The sequence below is a fragment of the Beta vulgaris genome, chromosome 2 (genome assembly GCF_026745355.1).
Source record: "Beta vulgaris subsp. vulgaris cultivar EL10 chromosome 2, EL10.2, whole genome shotgun sequence".
NCBI classification, from domain to species: Eukaryota; Viridiplantae; Streptophyta; class Magnoliopsida; order Caryophyllales; family Amaranthaceae; genus Beta; species Beta vulgaris.
Genome location: NC_079203.1, coordinates 53,745,652 through 53,761,785, shown reverse-complemented (window position 1 = coordinate 53,761,785; position 16,134 = coordinate 53,745,652). Strand labels below are relative to the sequence as shown.

Here is a 16,134-nt window from a genome sequence, read left to right as displayed (position 1 = left end):
ACTTATTTTTAGTTTAGTTCCTATTTTATTTATTATTATTACTATTAATTATAATTTAATTCAGTCTAGTTCATTTCAGTTTAGTTCAGTTTAATTGGTTTATGCCGAAAAAAATATACTCTAAAACACAAGGTACATTTGTGAATCCAAAGACCTTCAGAAGCCTATTATAACGCTCCTATAATAAATTAAAGTACTTTCGGTATGTAAAACCAATGACCAAAATATAAAACAGTAAAGTACATATTTTGATTATTATACACTTGGAATACTTCTCGATGGTTTAATTATAACGATGATAAGTGATTTGATTCAGGGGACCCTCAAGTTAGTCTATAATTAAGCATAATAATGTATTTTTGATGATCTTGCTTAACCTGGTAAATAAGTCAACCTTTTGCATGTAAATTTACCAAAAGACGCAAATGTCAAATATCGTCCCATGATGAAGCAGCCAATTAGTATCTACCAAGCTAAGGCGTGCCCTGCTAGCAATTATGTCAAACTGTATGGGAACATTATAATGCTAATAATGATTTTAAACCAAAAGTACCCCCATAAACATCAAGGTATAATAAGGGGCTGGCCAAGTCATACCTCAAAATTCATCATAAGTATTGCATTGCTTTTTTCTGAGATTGGGAGAATTCCCTTACAAACATATGGCGATCGATTCTCACTTATAAAAAAGATCCCCAATTTCTCTCTTGAATACATATGTCAATCACAAGGCGAGATTAGACATGGTTAATGGATTAATAGGCATAAATATTAGGTCTTTAATAAAAGGATTTCAAGATTGTCTTTATTGGGTAATAATTTTCTCAAAACCAAAACATATTGCTAAAACTTTTATGTGAACTCATTTGTCTCTCACTCGTATTTCAAAATATTAGGTCTTTAATAAAAGGATTTCAAGATTGTCTTTATTGGGTAATAATTTTCTCAAAACCAAAGATAAAGAAACAACATATTGCTAAAACTTTTATGTGAACTCATTTGTCTCTCACTCGTATTTCGATCTCGTTGCTCTTCTATTGTCCCTTCCAACATCCCTATAACGACACCAACTATTTGGAAAATAAAAATTCATGTTTTAAGTAATTTTACTTCAGAATAAGCAAGCGAAAAAACACGAAAGACTCAAAATCTACCACCTTCAATGGAAATCATACTTGAGCGAAGTTAAAAAAAAAAAAAAAGCTCTCATTTGTGGCACAATATACCAATTCTTTTAAACTAAAACCCACGGCTCCTACATATTGCAGTCAGATTTATGGCATCTGTATATATTCCCAAGACCACAATCAATCCATTACAGCTCTCTAATGATGTAAATGGCTGACCCTGACGATCAAAATCTTCAGACTACTACGATAGATTATGCTGTGATATCCTTTCATCTGTGCTCAATGGTTCTAATAAACACTGTCTTATCAATATCAGGATCAAAATTAGCTGGTCCTGTCCTGTGGGTCATAAGCACCTGAGAGCCTAAATCTATTTTAAAGAACTAGTAGCTGCAAAAACTGCTCAGAAACACATCAAACACCTGTATCAGGCCCTTCGTTAGCTTCGAGCGAGAGGGGTTCAATCATCTCAGGAGTGTAATAACCAATCTTTCACGATAATTTCATCGATCCTGTAGGACTATAGCTCATCATGATTCGGCGGTTGCTGTCGGTTCAATGCATCCAACTTATCATGCAACTCCTATAAGTAATAAACTCCACTTGCATCAGATAGCTTGTCACAGCAATGAGGCATGAGATAGATCTAAATTAAAAGGGAAGAGAATTACCTTGAGTTTTTCTTCAAGACAGACGATTGGAGTCGATAATAAAGCAACATACCTGCAATAAAATAGAGTTAATAAAAACTTCCAATTTCTTAACTATATAATGAAATCTCTCTATTTCAGTTTCCACCACTCCACCCAATCCGACAGTTTTTTGTCTGTATCTTCATCCTCTTTGATCATTCCATCCCAGGGTTGGAGCACCAATCCCTGGGAATCCAGGATTAGCCTATCAGTCTCTAACCTGGCTGTGAGCATGCAGGCACATACATATGCCTGGGAGGGGGGTGGAAGTGTGTGTGTGTGTGTGTGTGTGTGTGAGAGAGAGAGAGAGAGAGAGAGAGGTCAAAGAAGTACTCGCAACGGCTCGGTTCATCTACATCTGTAACCTCATTCTTCACACCACATCTGAGCTTGACCTAAACAAGACAAAGATAGTGTTTAAAGACAAATACCTTCAAAATTAAAATAAAAGCTCACGAGAGTTTGAGTCATCATGCCATAAAATAATTTAAATGGGATTTTATACCTTCAAACTCCTATCAGGTCCATTCCAGCATTTATCACCATTTGAAAAGTGCATGACTTTGTAGGAGTCCTCAAAATTTTCCCACTGCCTGGTTTATTGAAATTGTCAACAAAAAAAAAAACATATTTCGGCGTCAAAACCAATTGTTTGTTGATAGACAAGTAGAAGCAGCACTAGTATGAATCAAAAGTGATAATATAGTATCTACACCCTTGTTAAATTTTTTTACAAGGAACCAAGTATATATTGAAGTTCCATGATTAACTCAAAGTTTGAGGGTGTGCCGGTGTGGATCAGACAATTTCTTTTTCCAAATTCAATTAAAAAAAGGTATCGACTGTTGTATCCCTTCAAAAAAAAAAAAAAAGTACCGACTGTCCTATCATATCTGGATGCCGAATGTGGACATGAAGATCATGTTTCATAAATATGTACTCCTGTTAAAACCCATTGTTGGCTTTGTGTTTCTTTAAGCTGTGAAAGAGCTCTCCCCTATCTTACTAGTCTCATATGCACGCGGTGTGTGCAAAAGCATATAAAATCTATATAATAGAAATATAGAGATAAAGTTATCTTGTTCTTTTGTTTAATTAAAGCTAGTAACCTTCTTCTTTTTTTTCTATTTTTTGGTGTCTCCCATGTGTTGCCTACTTGCCTTGCCTTATATAATAGAGATTTAACGACTTGGTCCTCAAAATTTACAGAGCTCTCACAGTAAATAATTCTCGAAATGCTTTCTTCAAGTAGAGCCAAAAACAATGATACATCAGTTAAATAGACTAAGAGAGAGCGAAATGTGCTTACCCTAAACGCGTAGTCATGTGCCCCTCTTCCTGAGTAGCCTTTTTAAATGGGCAGACCTTGTAGACATACCTGAAATATTACACCAGCGAAAATCACAAAACCGTAGATCTGTAAATTGTAACATACTTTACATTAGTTCAGAGGTGGTGAAAGTAGCAATTCATTCTGGACTTAAAACTTCTACCCTAAATTCCTGAGATCGGAATAGGTCCAAATTTACAATCCAATCTTTTAGTTCACGTTAATTTTTCTTCATCACTTCATCCACAGTTAAATGAAGCTATTATAGCCCCCTTATACGTATAGGGTTGGAGTAGTGCAAGAGGTTGGTACCAGAACATTTTACAAAAGGAAATTTGACAGGTTGATCACAAACTAGCTGAAATGTTTCAGCTAACTAATGATTCTGAAGGGGCTTTGGCAAGATGCTGTACGAAAATCAAGCTAACTGTAATTTAGCTGCTATGATAAGCTAGTCCTCCCTAACTTAAATATAATTCAGCAAACTGAGTAACTGACCTTTTGATTTTACTTGTACTCAAACTAGCTATTTGATATCAATAAAATAAAAATATCTTTAAAAAACATTGGAGAGTTTCCAACTACCAACCATGTTTAACATGATCAGCTTAACTTATCAACTTTCAGCTAGCAAGTTTTCAGCATTTTTCACCAGGCTTTCCTACTAGGTTTTTCATGCAGAACTCCAAGAAGCTTGTAGAATTGGACATTAGAAATTTAGCATCACAGTGATATTTGATTTTTCACTTGTATCAAATTGAAAAATCTAACGAAAAGAAGAAAAAAGTACGAAATTACTTGTTCTGTTTGGTCTCGAAACAACGATCATAGAGTGAATAAAACTCCTTTTCAGGTCCTGTAAACAGTCATAAGATTTTTAGTTTTTTAAAAGAACCCCCAGCATCATCAGTAGTCTCCGACCAAAAAGGAGTAAATACAGGTACCAATAAATATACTTACCAAAGTCATGTTTTAATTTTCCAGATAAGCTTGAAATTCTTGATTGTATTTTTGATAATTTGCCACTCGATTCATCATATTCCTTTCGAACTTGAGCAGCATCTAAAAATGTCATAAAGCAATCACTTCAGAAAAACATTCAATGGGATTCTGCCTACCAATGGGATTCTACTTATACAATTCTGCACTCCAGCAACATATTTTAGCTATAATAATTTTATCAAAAGAAGAAAAAATAAAGCACACCATTCCAGCATGCACCTGATATGTTCATTGGAGTCTGAAACAAATTAACAGCTTGCAGGATGTTTTTCACAGTAGTTTGTATTTTCTCCAGCCAAGATGGGTTACTCGAAGCTGTTCCATCTGATAGACAATCATGATTGCATGCAAACAACATTAAATGAGCCATAAGTCTTCTGTAAATCTGTAATACTAACAAAGAATATAAACCAAACTGACTGGTCAATTTAAAGACAGATACCACATGCCTGACTGCCCTGATTCATCATCGGAGTCTGACTTGTATGAACTGGAATCCTCATGATCGTCTGCAGTAAAATCATCATCCATGTGATCATCACCATCATTATCAGTATAACTGCGGTCACCTGAATAATTTTCATCATATTTGTGGTCATCCTCCTCGTCAAATTCTGAAGCATCATCATAATCATCCTCATTCACGTCTTTATTGACATCAGATGTCTCCTCCGCATGATCAATATCTTTCACATCATCAGAATCTCCAGGATTGTGATCGGTTTTGTCTCCCGTCCAACGAGAAGCAACTAGACGCCCCAATTCTTCCTTGGACAAACCTTCTGTATTCTCCGACCCAGCTGTCTCATGCTGCAAAACATGCAGCAAACCAAATGAGAAAATTGTTGTCAAGGAAACATTTACTTGTAGTATATTGAGAATAAAAAGAAAAAGGCTTGGGACCAAATTACATGGTCTAACAACTAGATTGAACATTTTTCGGGCAAAAATGTCAATGCCCAACTTCACCAACAGAATGACATTGAAATAAGTACAATTTGTTACTTCCTCCGTTTCAAAATAAGTGCAACATTTGCATAGTGTTTACTATTCACAGTTTAAACTTTAATTAGCTTTGGTGATTTACATTTTAGGAAAAACATAGTCATGTGGATCTTGTTAGATTCGTCTGAATGTGAATTTTTTTAATATCAACTTTTTATAATTTTTACTTATTGATAATTGAAGATATTAACGATTAAAATAATGCATTGGCAAACGTGAAAACAAGAAGTGTTGCACTTATTTAGAAACAGAGGAAGTATAAGATATTAAAAAAGACAAATTAGAGACGAGGTGAGTTTAAGAAACAGACCTCCTTTTCTTGGTCAGAAGACTCAGATGCAGTGGTGAGCTCTTCACTGTTCTCCTTTGCAAGCTTAAAATAAGAAATTTTAGGTGTCAGAAAAATGCAGAATAGACAAGGGATTTGTATAGAGAATTCAAACTACCACTTTGATTTATTATCCCTTGATTATTAGAATTTCACTAGGGGGTGGGGGGTGGGTGGGAGGGGAGTAATTGCTGTAGCCATTAAATTGCAATTTACCAGCTCGGCTGCATTATTAGAAGCCCCTTCAACTTTCTCAATTTTGGAATCCGCATCTTCGAGACCCTGTAGGGAATAAATTTGTCATAGTTTTAATATTAAGAAACTAAAGTGAGAAAAAATGGAAGATGGATTTAAAAGTAATACTGCAAGCTTCCAGTAACTATCTAGATCATATAATGATCACAAAAATTATTAGATGGACTTTTCATAATAGAGGAAAAAACAATACCATGTACATCCTCCCCCCCCCCCCCCCAAAAAAAGACAGCTTAGTTATAAACCGCTCTGGAAGATTCACATTATGAAGCTCGATACTGATGAATACATCCATACAGAAAAGAAAAACATGACTAAACAACCAAAAGCAGGGGAGCACGAAAGCTGATAATAACTAAAATATGGTGGTCAGTGGACGTCATAATATGTAGAGCAAGATAGAAGGCAGTCAAACCTGCTCTGAGGAGTCATCAAGATTGCCTATGACATCGTCATGTATAGTATCATCATGCTTCTCCTTTGTACTTTCCGCCTTCACTTCATCTTCTGTCTTCTCCTGATCAGATTTGTTTTCTGCCTCCTTGAGCTTTTCTTCCTTTTCCTTCTCTAAACGTTCCTTCTCCTCTGCTTTCTCAATCTGTTCCTTGCGATCTACAAGACAGAAGATGCAAAATATAGATAACTGTAGAAGAAATCCCCAAAATTTTCTTGAGAAACGAAGGATTTCCGAAAAATGAACATGACGGTTGACATCATTAATTAGCGTCTTTAAGATGATCTAGTACATTTAAGCAGGTAGCAGCATTTCAATTCATTAAGCACCAAAAAAATCTTAAAACTTAAAATTGTGTGTGCAATATAAATTATTCAGATAATGGTGTGAAATACACAAAATCAGTTGCCTTTGAGTGTAAACCGTGTGTCTAAAACAATGACCCTTTATATAGGGGACGGAATCCTGGCGTGTGAGTTGCTGACAGCTTTATCAGATATTCCAGTACAAGCATACTGCTCAGAAAATGACACTCAGGCAATTTACTGAGAGGATGATACTTACACAGGCGCTAATACGTTTGGATTTATAATACTTTTCAAAGAAATTAAGATCCGATTCAGGAAAAGTAACTTTATTTCAACCACTATATTTTGGTTTGGCAAAAGTATGTATGTTGACATGATGGTCTTATTTAACAAAGCTAACTAACTCTAAAGGTCGGGAACATACACGATATCCTCCACTAAAGGTCTAAAAACGCACCGAAAAGAAGTACTAGAAAATGCTAAACAAGAATTAAGCAAGATGGTCCATACCCTTGAGCTGTTGAACTAGGCCCTTCAGTACTTTCTCCTCATTCTTGAGCTTAGATAACTCAGCCTCATCTTTAGCAAATGCTAGCTTTCCTTGCTCAACTTCCTTACTCCGCAAGGTAACCCCCTCCTGAAACGTCGCAATTTTCTTCTTCAGCTTGTCCCTAGCTGCTTTCCCAGCTTCCCAACAAGTATTGTGACACTTCACATTTCCATCATGCTCATCACTCCCATCACAACAATCTACACTAAGACAATAACTGTCTTTATTCGCTCAAAAAGCAAAAAAAACAAATAACACATCAAATTGAATACAACAATCAAAATCCTTACCACAAATACCATCATTCACTCTTGAAGAGAACAAAACCACGGGTATATGCCCTGCATTCTGGCAGTAAAACCTTCCATTTGGGCATGCTGATGTTCCTGCATATTCAATACATGTACACATCAACATTTAAACTCTAAACATAACAAGGCCTTGTTTGGTTGAGCTTTTTTAGGACCTGGAAACGGATTCAATCATCTGAATCCATTACTCCTTGATTGGTTTGAATAGTGGGTTAACCATTACCCTTACTTAAGGGTAACGCAAACTCCCAAAATGCTACCCTCCAAATTAGAGGAGTAACAAAATTCTTTCCATTCTCTTACAAGTGATTCCTTTCCATTGTCGAGCCAAACACCCAATAAAAGTAACAATCATTGTTGTCATTTTTCCCCTCTACTTGATTCAATTCCCTTTCCATTCCTAAATTTGAACCAATCGCCCCCTGAATACTCCCACCACTTTTGGTTATAATTACAGTTAAAATCCGTCCGAAAATTGTTGTTACATTGTTCTAATCATCACATCCAAGGGTTTAACACAATTTCACCAAAGCAACCCTTGGCCATGGAAAATCCAACCATGATCAATTAAATTTTTAAGAATCATTCTAGCAAATTACAACTTATTCTAAACATCTCAAAGTAGCACATTCGAGTATGTGACAACTACAATTATATAAAGCAATAATACGAGCAAGCTAATAATTGTACTCACTACTCAAATTAGGATAAATGCCATAACTCAAAGAATTCAACAACAATATTAGGGCAAGAAAAAACACAAATGAAGATAATTTTACCTGGTTCGTCGGAACCATCAGCGCAATCGCAGAAATCGTCATTAAGCTGACTTCGATTAATTTTCTTCGATCCATCTTTACATTTCATAGATTCTGAAGCTGTATTGTAATACTTCTCATCTGATCAATCAACGAAAAAAAAGGAAATAAATAAAAAAATCATGATAATTATACATAATTAAGTAAGAATCAAACACAAAAATTAAGTAAAAGAACCTTCAGGAGAGATGCCGAGAAGAGGATTAGAGGAGAGAGAATTTGATCTAACAATGGAAGGAGATACAAAAATGAGAATCAAAATTAATTGAATCAGCTTCAAATTCATCTTTAACCGCCCAAAAAACTGGGCAACTCAAAATCTTGTTGAATCGATAATCTTCTTTGCCTTTTTTGGTTAGTGTTTTTGTGAATCAAAAAATTGACGCGTAAGCTTAGGATGAATATGAATTTTCGATGTACGAATACAAATATTCAGCTGAAGAAATCGAGAATTGTGAAAGTAGTTGCAGAATTTTTGAAAATGGTGAAGATGAATAGAGGAGAGAGAAAGAGTGGGGAAATTGCAGAACCTGCGAAGTTCGGGAGGAAGTGAAAGCAAGAAAGGGGAGGTGTTTTGTAAAAACGACGACGTTTAGGATGTAAGAATGACGAGTGTAGGATTTTTAGACGTTGTTCTGTGCTCAGTTTATTTTGGACCATGGGCCGAAATTCTCCAATACGTTCATGACCATTTGTACCCTTTTTGGGTTCTTATCGTTGGTCGTTTAGTACCCTAATTGGATCCCAAATAACAACAATGTTTTGCTTCCCCTCAAAAAAAAAAAAACAATGTTTTGCTTCCCCTCAAAAAAAAAGAAAAACAATGTTTTGCTATTTGAAGTCCTATAATTTCTTACGAATGCTTTTTTTTTTTTAGGGGATCATACGAATGTTTTTTTTTAGGGGATCTTACGAATGCTTTAATTATAATATTTTTATACTTTATATATATATATTCTTTGCTTTTCTTCGTTTCTCCTCTTCCCTCACCTAACCTTCTCCTTCTCCTTCTTCCACATCACCGTAGCCATACTGAATTTGAGACAAACCTAAATAAATAGTAGAAGTTTGTTATGACTGACATTGTCCCATTCTAAAATAGTATTTCATAGGATATTTTCCGAGCTCTTGAAATGTCAAAAACTGTGTATAAACCTCCTAAATTTGCTATTTTACAATTTTTTCTAAACTCGACAAATATATCTTTTTGAGAAACTATGAATGTCTTAATATAACACTTTAGTAGTGAAAACCTTTTGCAAACCCTTAAATACATTTTGTGGCTTATTTTACCTAAACCTTAAAATTATTGTCTATCAAAACCACCATATCTTCATTTTTGAACATATTATTGTCTATCAAAACCACCATATCTTTATTTTTGAACATAAATATTATTTCAAATGATCTTCTATGCTCGTAAGTTTCATTCCATAGAGTTTGTTTCTCATGCTCCGTGAACATAAAACATGTGTACTATAACATCCATATTTATATTACTTTCGGCTAAATCTAAACCAATGTTTTTGTGCCCAAGAGCTTTCCAAGGGGTTCAAAATGTTTCGGAATAATCTCACGTTGTTAAAACTCCATACATTGCCTTAAATTACTAGTACGACTTTAAGAATTTGTTAAATATCACCCCAAATTCATTTTTATAAACCTTTTATCCTTTTTTCTTTTCCACACCAACCATCACCCCCTACCTCTCCGCTGTCACCTGCAACCTCCACCGCCATCCCCTACCTCCAGTGACCTCGACCACCATCCACATACATACCAAGCGAAATTTGTTTAGGCCATGCGCAAAAATCCGTGGTGGACATTCCACCTATAGAGTCTGGCTTGAATTTTCGAACCATGGAGACCGTCCGATGGATGTTCCACTCATGGCCCAAACGTGCAGGCCATGAGTGAAATGTCCACCGCGGACATTCGCTTATAGCATGAATATTCAGGCCAGACGTTCGAGCCATGGGTGCAACGTCCATTGTGGACATTTTCCCATAGCTTAAAAAAATTTCACCCGATTTGCGCAACCAAAGCTGCAGTAGTGGGGAACGTCCTTGTTGTCGAGACAACCTGGCCAAGGTGGGTGGTGGCAACTTGGTAGGAGCTGGGTGGTAGTGATAGCATCGTAGCAGTTTGGTAGGAAAGAGATGGTGGTGATGATTTAAGAATAAAAAAAAATATATGTAATTTTAACTTTTTTTTGAGACGATTTTAAGTAATTATGAGACAATACAGATAATTTGATACAATCTTGGGATGCATTTCACGAAATTTGCTCCAACGTCCTTACCATTATCAGTCATGCAAAAATAACTTCAAATTTGACTATTATCAATAATGACATAATTCAAGACTTCAAAGTTTACTACACCCTCCGTTCCAAAATATATTTCCCATTTCAATTTTAGGTGTTTTAAAATATAATTCCCATTTTCATATTTAATTTCACATTTTTCCGTAATTTACCTAGAAAAATCGTGTCTCATCATTTATTTACTTATTGAATTTTTTTTTCCTTTGTTTATTCAACCAAAATATTACAATTAACGCTTTTCCACCAATTATTCTCCATTCTCTCCTAAAATCATCTTTTCTCATACAATATTTATTTAAATAAACAAAAAATCTTTACTATCCCTCTTAGATTCTATTTGCATAAATTACCGTAAAAAAAAAAAAAAAAAACTATTATTGAAACAAGTGATGATACAATTTTGTACCTTTCTACGAGCAGACTAGAAATGGCCCCATGTAGTTGAAATTCATGACAAAGTTTACTATTATCTATCAGTGATGATATAATAAGGACTGCGAGGGAGCAGAAATATTGTTCGAAATCAAAACATTAGTCTATGAGCATTAAAACAACGGAGTTGAACAAACAAAGATACCCAAAAATCTTAAGAAACATGACAAACACACTTCAGAAAAACTAACTCCGAATATATATTACTACTATTGCCGATATTACAAAAGCTAACAACAGGGATCACAGTACATAGTTATACTAGCATCTTACTTACATTACCAAAACAGAGTAAAAGTAAGCCCATACAACATTAAAACATAACACTTGAAAACATCCTTATTTCATCACTCACAACACTACTTAAATCCACCAAATTACACCATATTCTTCTTCTAATTAAACTTAAGAAACAGTAATAGATTTAACCTGAGGTTTAGGAGCCTCACTCTTAGGAACAGTAACAGTAAGAACACCATTTTCCATAGAAGCTTTAACTTGATCAACCTTAGCATTCTCAGGTAACCTAAACATCCTCGAAAACTGCCCAGAACTTCTCTCAACACGATGCCAAGTATCATTTTTCTCCTCCTTCTCTCTTGCCCGTTGCCCGCTAATCTTTAAAACATTACCATCTTCAACCTCAACTTTAACTTCCTCTTTCTTAACTCCAGGAAGATCAGCTTTAAAAACATGTGATTCAGGAGTTTCTTTCCAGTCAATTCGTGCGTTGGCAAATGCGACGGTTTCTTTTGCGGTGTCGGAACGAGGAATGGTGGAGAGAGAAGTTGGGAAGTCGTTGAAAGAGTCCCATATGTCGAGGGAAAATGGGTCGAAGATGTTGTTGTTGCGTCGATTGTTGAACCAGTTGGTTGGGATTAGTGACATTGTTGGTCGGTTGTTTTGGATTGTGTTTTTTGTGAGGAATTTAGGAATTTTTTGCTGGTGATTTTGGTGATTGTTTTGAGATGGGAAGTGAAAGGTGAGGAGAGATGGTATTTAAAGGAGGAAAGGGAGAGTTCTTGAGGTTTCTTGAAAGTGGATGATTGATTATTTGATTTGACGTGTTAGAATGTGGGGGATGCTCATGCCAGAAGAGTTTAGAAGAGGGAGAGATAGCGCGACTGGTCTAGAATTTACTAGAACATTCAAGGATGTCCTATTAGATCATTAGAGCACCATTATTCATGATCTTAAACAAAGATCATCCCACTCTCTTTCTAACTTTCTCTCTCTAAAAAATAACATCTCACAATCTTTTTCCATATATCCTCTTAATCATGAACAACAACAAAAATCATCCCAACTAATTTTTCCTCTTTCTCTCTTACTTTTTGACCCCTCCAACTACTTTTCTCTCTCTTATTTTTTACTTTTTATTTTTTTGAAATGTAAAAATGAAAGATATTTCATATAAAATAGCAAAATTAGAGAAAATTAATAGATAGCTGGAATTTTTTTTTATCCAAAATATAGCAAAAGGGGTCTCTATTTATAGAGCTCTTTAAAATAGAGCTATTGGTATTTTTTTTATTTTTTTTCACTTTGTATTTTCTAAAAAAAAATCGTTGCAAATTTTATAACAATTACTATATTTTAAAATCCAGTCAAAATGTGACATTTGGCATCTTAATCCTACAATCTTATTCACCATTTCACTCACCCCATGCATTTTTTTTCTCCCAATCACTCTCATTCACCTCACAATCTTTTTTTCAATTGTGATTAAGAACACTTTTTTCATGATCATCAACTTGATCTTTATTCTCAATCATGAATAAGGATGCTCTTAGGTGGCCATACATTTATATGAAATGTACGCAATGCGTGCGAAAATCCGTATAAAATTAATTTTTTTAAAAAGATATAGAATTTTTTTTAGAAGATGTAGAAAATTAAATTAATTGTTAATTATATCTAACAAATTAGGGATATTTAAATTGTTGATTGTTTTTTTTGTAATGCTTTTTTTATTTTTTAAATTAATTAGGTAGTTTCTTTTCTATTATTTATTTTATATTTTTTAATTAAAGTAAGTAGTTAGAAAAGAGATATAGTGAGGATAAAATGGAGTTTCTAATATTTTGGTGTCCTACCCCTCTTTTCATATAGAATACGATATATAGAGCTAGAAACTAGCTATTGTTTCGAACGATACGTCCCGAATTATTTACCAATGTGTATTTGAAGTTTTAAAAAATAGATATAGTATTTTGTCTTTAGATAATTTTTTCACTCACAATGACCAACATGAGTATCGTAGTGTAGTTGGTTAGTGCATTATCATATCAAATGAGAAGTTATAGGTTTGAGTCTTAAAACACACATTTCAACTTTTTTATCAAGTACTATAATAAGTAATAACATTATCTTACCCAAATTGCATTGAAATTGTTATTATAATCCCCAATTGCTTAGGTGTTCTTTTAACAACTTATTATGTCATAATGTTCATTTTTCAATTTCGCACTAAATAATATATTACGGAAAGCTAATAGAATCAATTGTGAAATTATGAATAATAATATATTTGATAATTGTAACTGACCCGAGATATCGCCCGTGCCAAAATACTTGTTTAAATTTTAAATAGCCTGTCAAAAAATGAATCAAATAGGAATTGTTATGGTGTGGTATAGTTGCGATATAAGTAATTAACAGAATAAATAATTAATGAATAATTAACACAAGAATTTACAATAGTTCATTAAGAAGATGTTAGATATGTCCATGTAGTAGGAAGAACTGATTTATTAGGTTTAGGAGAAAGAATACATATTACAGAATAATCGAGTTAGGAGTTAATTACAAGGTTTATATTGATTCTTGTGCTTGATTAATCCTAGTACCAGATAATTTAAGGCATGTTCCAACAGTAAAAGTAATTGTGTCTTCTCGAATTGTTGTAATATAAAACACGTAAGCTAACCTTAACGATTCATTTGGTTAATAGTTACTATAAATGATGGTAAGATTAATGCATTGTTGTATAAATATGAAGTGAAAATTTTATGTAATTACCCCATGATTTAAATACCTTAAATGTTAAAAAATGTGGTATTTATATTGACTCTTGGACCTTCTTGGCTTCTTTGAAGGACAAGAAACATATCATTTGGTTCACGTGATTACAGACATGTGGCCCAATAGTACAAAGACATTTACATATATTTACAAACTGTGGGCCTTGAGCCCCCAAGATGATGATAATACATAAGCGTCTTAAGCCCATAACGACTTTACTATGAGCTGATGTGGAACTTGGGTAACAGTAACACCCATAAGGCCATAACAGGAGTATTGTTATTTTCTTAAGGTGTGTTATACTTAGAATGAAGGAAAGTAGTACATTTAATTAAGCAGTAAAGTAGCAAATTGAAATCTAAAATATCACTGTGATAAGATATATAAATCAGGTTATATGTTAGGTTTTATTTACTTTCTTTTGAGATAGGAGGTTAGAGTAGTTAGTTAGCTCTCCGACTTTCCTTCTAAAAAGGATTTCCGCTTATTGATGGACTTTCTTCATAACCAAAATAAAAAAGCACTAATTTCAATAAATGTATTACCTTTTGTAATACACTATTGTTTTTGCTGAATATAACATCAAAAATCGATTTGAACAAAAAATGATTAGAATAGTTTTGATTTAGACATTTCTCGTATATTTCGTGATATTTTCATAACTATACGTCACTATATTTTGTTATATAGTCAGATATTCAATTGCAATTTTCTATTTAAAAAAAAAATAAATAAACAAGATTGATATTTGACGTTTCGACTAGACAATCATGATATCTTAAATCTTAATCACCAAAATTTCCATTTCTTTACTTTTATTATTGACACGTAATTTACAGTACTTGGCTACTTTAACATTTGAGAGATTAACCATAATGTATAATTGAATTATGCTCCAGCCTCCAAAATATACAAGCATTTTACATTTTGGAGATTTTTTTGTCCTACGAGAAGTTTCTCACCGCATTTGACAAGTTGACTAATATCCTATGGGAATTTACATGGGTACCTCAAAGGACATCGTACCTCCTAACTAATTTTTTTTTCCATATCCAAGACTCGAATTCGAGATCTGGTTGAGGAGCGAGATTCACCTAACCACTCACGCCAACCCTAGTTGTTGCCTGTTGGTACATTTTGGAGGAGATGTAACCTCGGTAGCTCTAAATTCTGTCCAGGTTGGATTGGGCTGTCCGTCCTGAAGATAAAACAACAAAGGTCCCTTTCAGCTACAACTTGGTGCTACTGTAGCCGCTCATTTGCCGCCTTACTTACGGCCTTACTGGGTACATGAGTACATCCTGTTTCCTGTGTCCTATCCAACCTATGTATGTAACCGCCCACCATATGCTCGATAAAATGCTCAAGAGAAAGAGCGGAATAAGCAGGACGCGTACGTCAACTCTCCGAGTCCGACGATTAATATAATATATAATGGGTAGGCAAAGTGAGTTTCTTTGTCACTGTGTCCTTAACAGAGGTAGTTTCCGTTCTTTTTTGGGTTAGCATGTGTCCTTACTCTGCCATTCCCTTTTCATTTCATTGCTTCAGTGTACTCTCTATGACTTTGACACTAAAATTTGAGCCGGAAAAGTCTATGAGCTCCACGTTGTAAGGCAATTGTGCTTTTGCACTATGTATTAGGTAAGAAATACGTTATTTACTAATAACTTCATTGATCCCAGATTAATCACCAAATGTATCTGACTGCAAAGAAAGATGATAAAATATAGGGAGAGAAAAGACTTGATGAGAGGAGTATTGTATTGCTCATTTACCCTTGTACAACGGCTAGGAGAACAGTACAATATATATAGTCTAGGAAAAAACAAACTACCTGATTACCTTGATTACTACAAGACAAAAGACTGCAGCTCATAATGAGCACTCATTCTCATGCTAACAGACTGAAGTAATACAGAGAATATTCATAGGGATAGAAGATATTCTCAGCAGTAAAACATTGCACCTCAGCATACATAAGAATTGCTTATTTAATTCTACTTAATTCTTCTTTTCCTTCTTAATACTCCCCCTCAAGTTGGGTGTGAATGAGGAGATGAAGCTCCCAACTTGGACAGCAAAGTCTGATGTTGATTGACTGTGAGAATCTTGGTAAGGATGTCAGCCAATTGATCTGAAGAGGACACATGTTCAGTGAGAATTTGA

At 34.4% G+C, this 16,134-nt stretch overlaps 2 protein-coding genes across 2 annotated transcripts; both read right to left on the bottom strand.

Annotated features, from left to right (window-relative positions):
- Nucleotides 1-1,151: 1,151 nt before the first annotated feature.
- LOC104905063 (glucosidase 2 subunit beta) lies at nucleotides 1,152-8,782 on the bottom strand. Its single transcript, XM_010693510.4, has 16 exons — nucleotides 8,361-8,782; nucleotides 8,145-8,264; nucleotides 7,345-7,440; nucleotides 7,015-7,254; nucleotides 6,158-6,354; nucleotides 5,704-5,769; nucleotides 5,470-5,532; nucleotides 4,604-4,964; nucleotides 4,374-4,478; nucleotides 4,113-4,214; nucleotides 3,951-4,008; nucleotides 3,132-3,200; nucleotides 2,328-2,415; nucleotides 2,156-2,217; nucleotides 1,802-1,853; nucleotides 1,152-1,713 (listed from the first exon to the last, which is right to left on the bottom strand). Exons 1-16 carry the CDS (start codon nucleotides 8,467-8,469, stop codon nucleotides 1,651-1,653), a joined length of 1,851 nt encoding a protein of 616 aa, XP_010691812.1. The 5' UTR covers nucleotides 8,470-8,782; the 3' UTR covers nucleotides 1,152-1,650.
- A 2,335-nt stretch (nucleotides 8,783-11,117) lies between these two features.
- On the bottom strand, nucleotides 11,118-12,010 carry LOC104905072 (18.3 kDa class I heat shock protein). Its single transcript, XM_010693516.3, has one exon. The coding sequence runs from the start codon at nucleotides 11,827-11,829 to the stop codon at nucleotides 11,347-11,349; it is 483 nt and encodes a 160-aa protein (XP_010691818.1). The 5' UTR covers nucleotides 11,830-12,010; the 3' UTR covers nucleotides 11,118-11,346.
- Nucleotides 12,011-16,134: the final 4,124 nt, after the last annotated feature.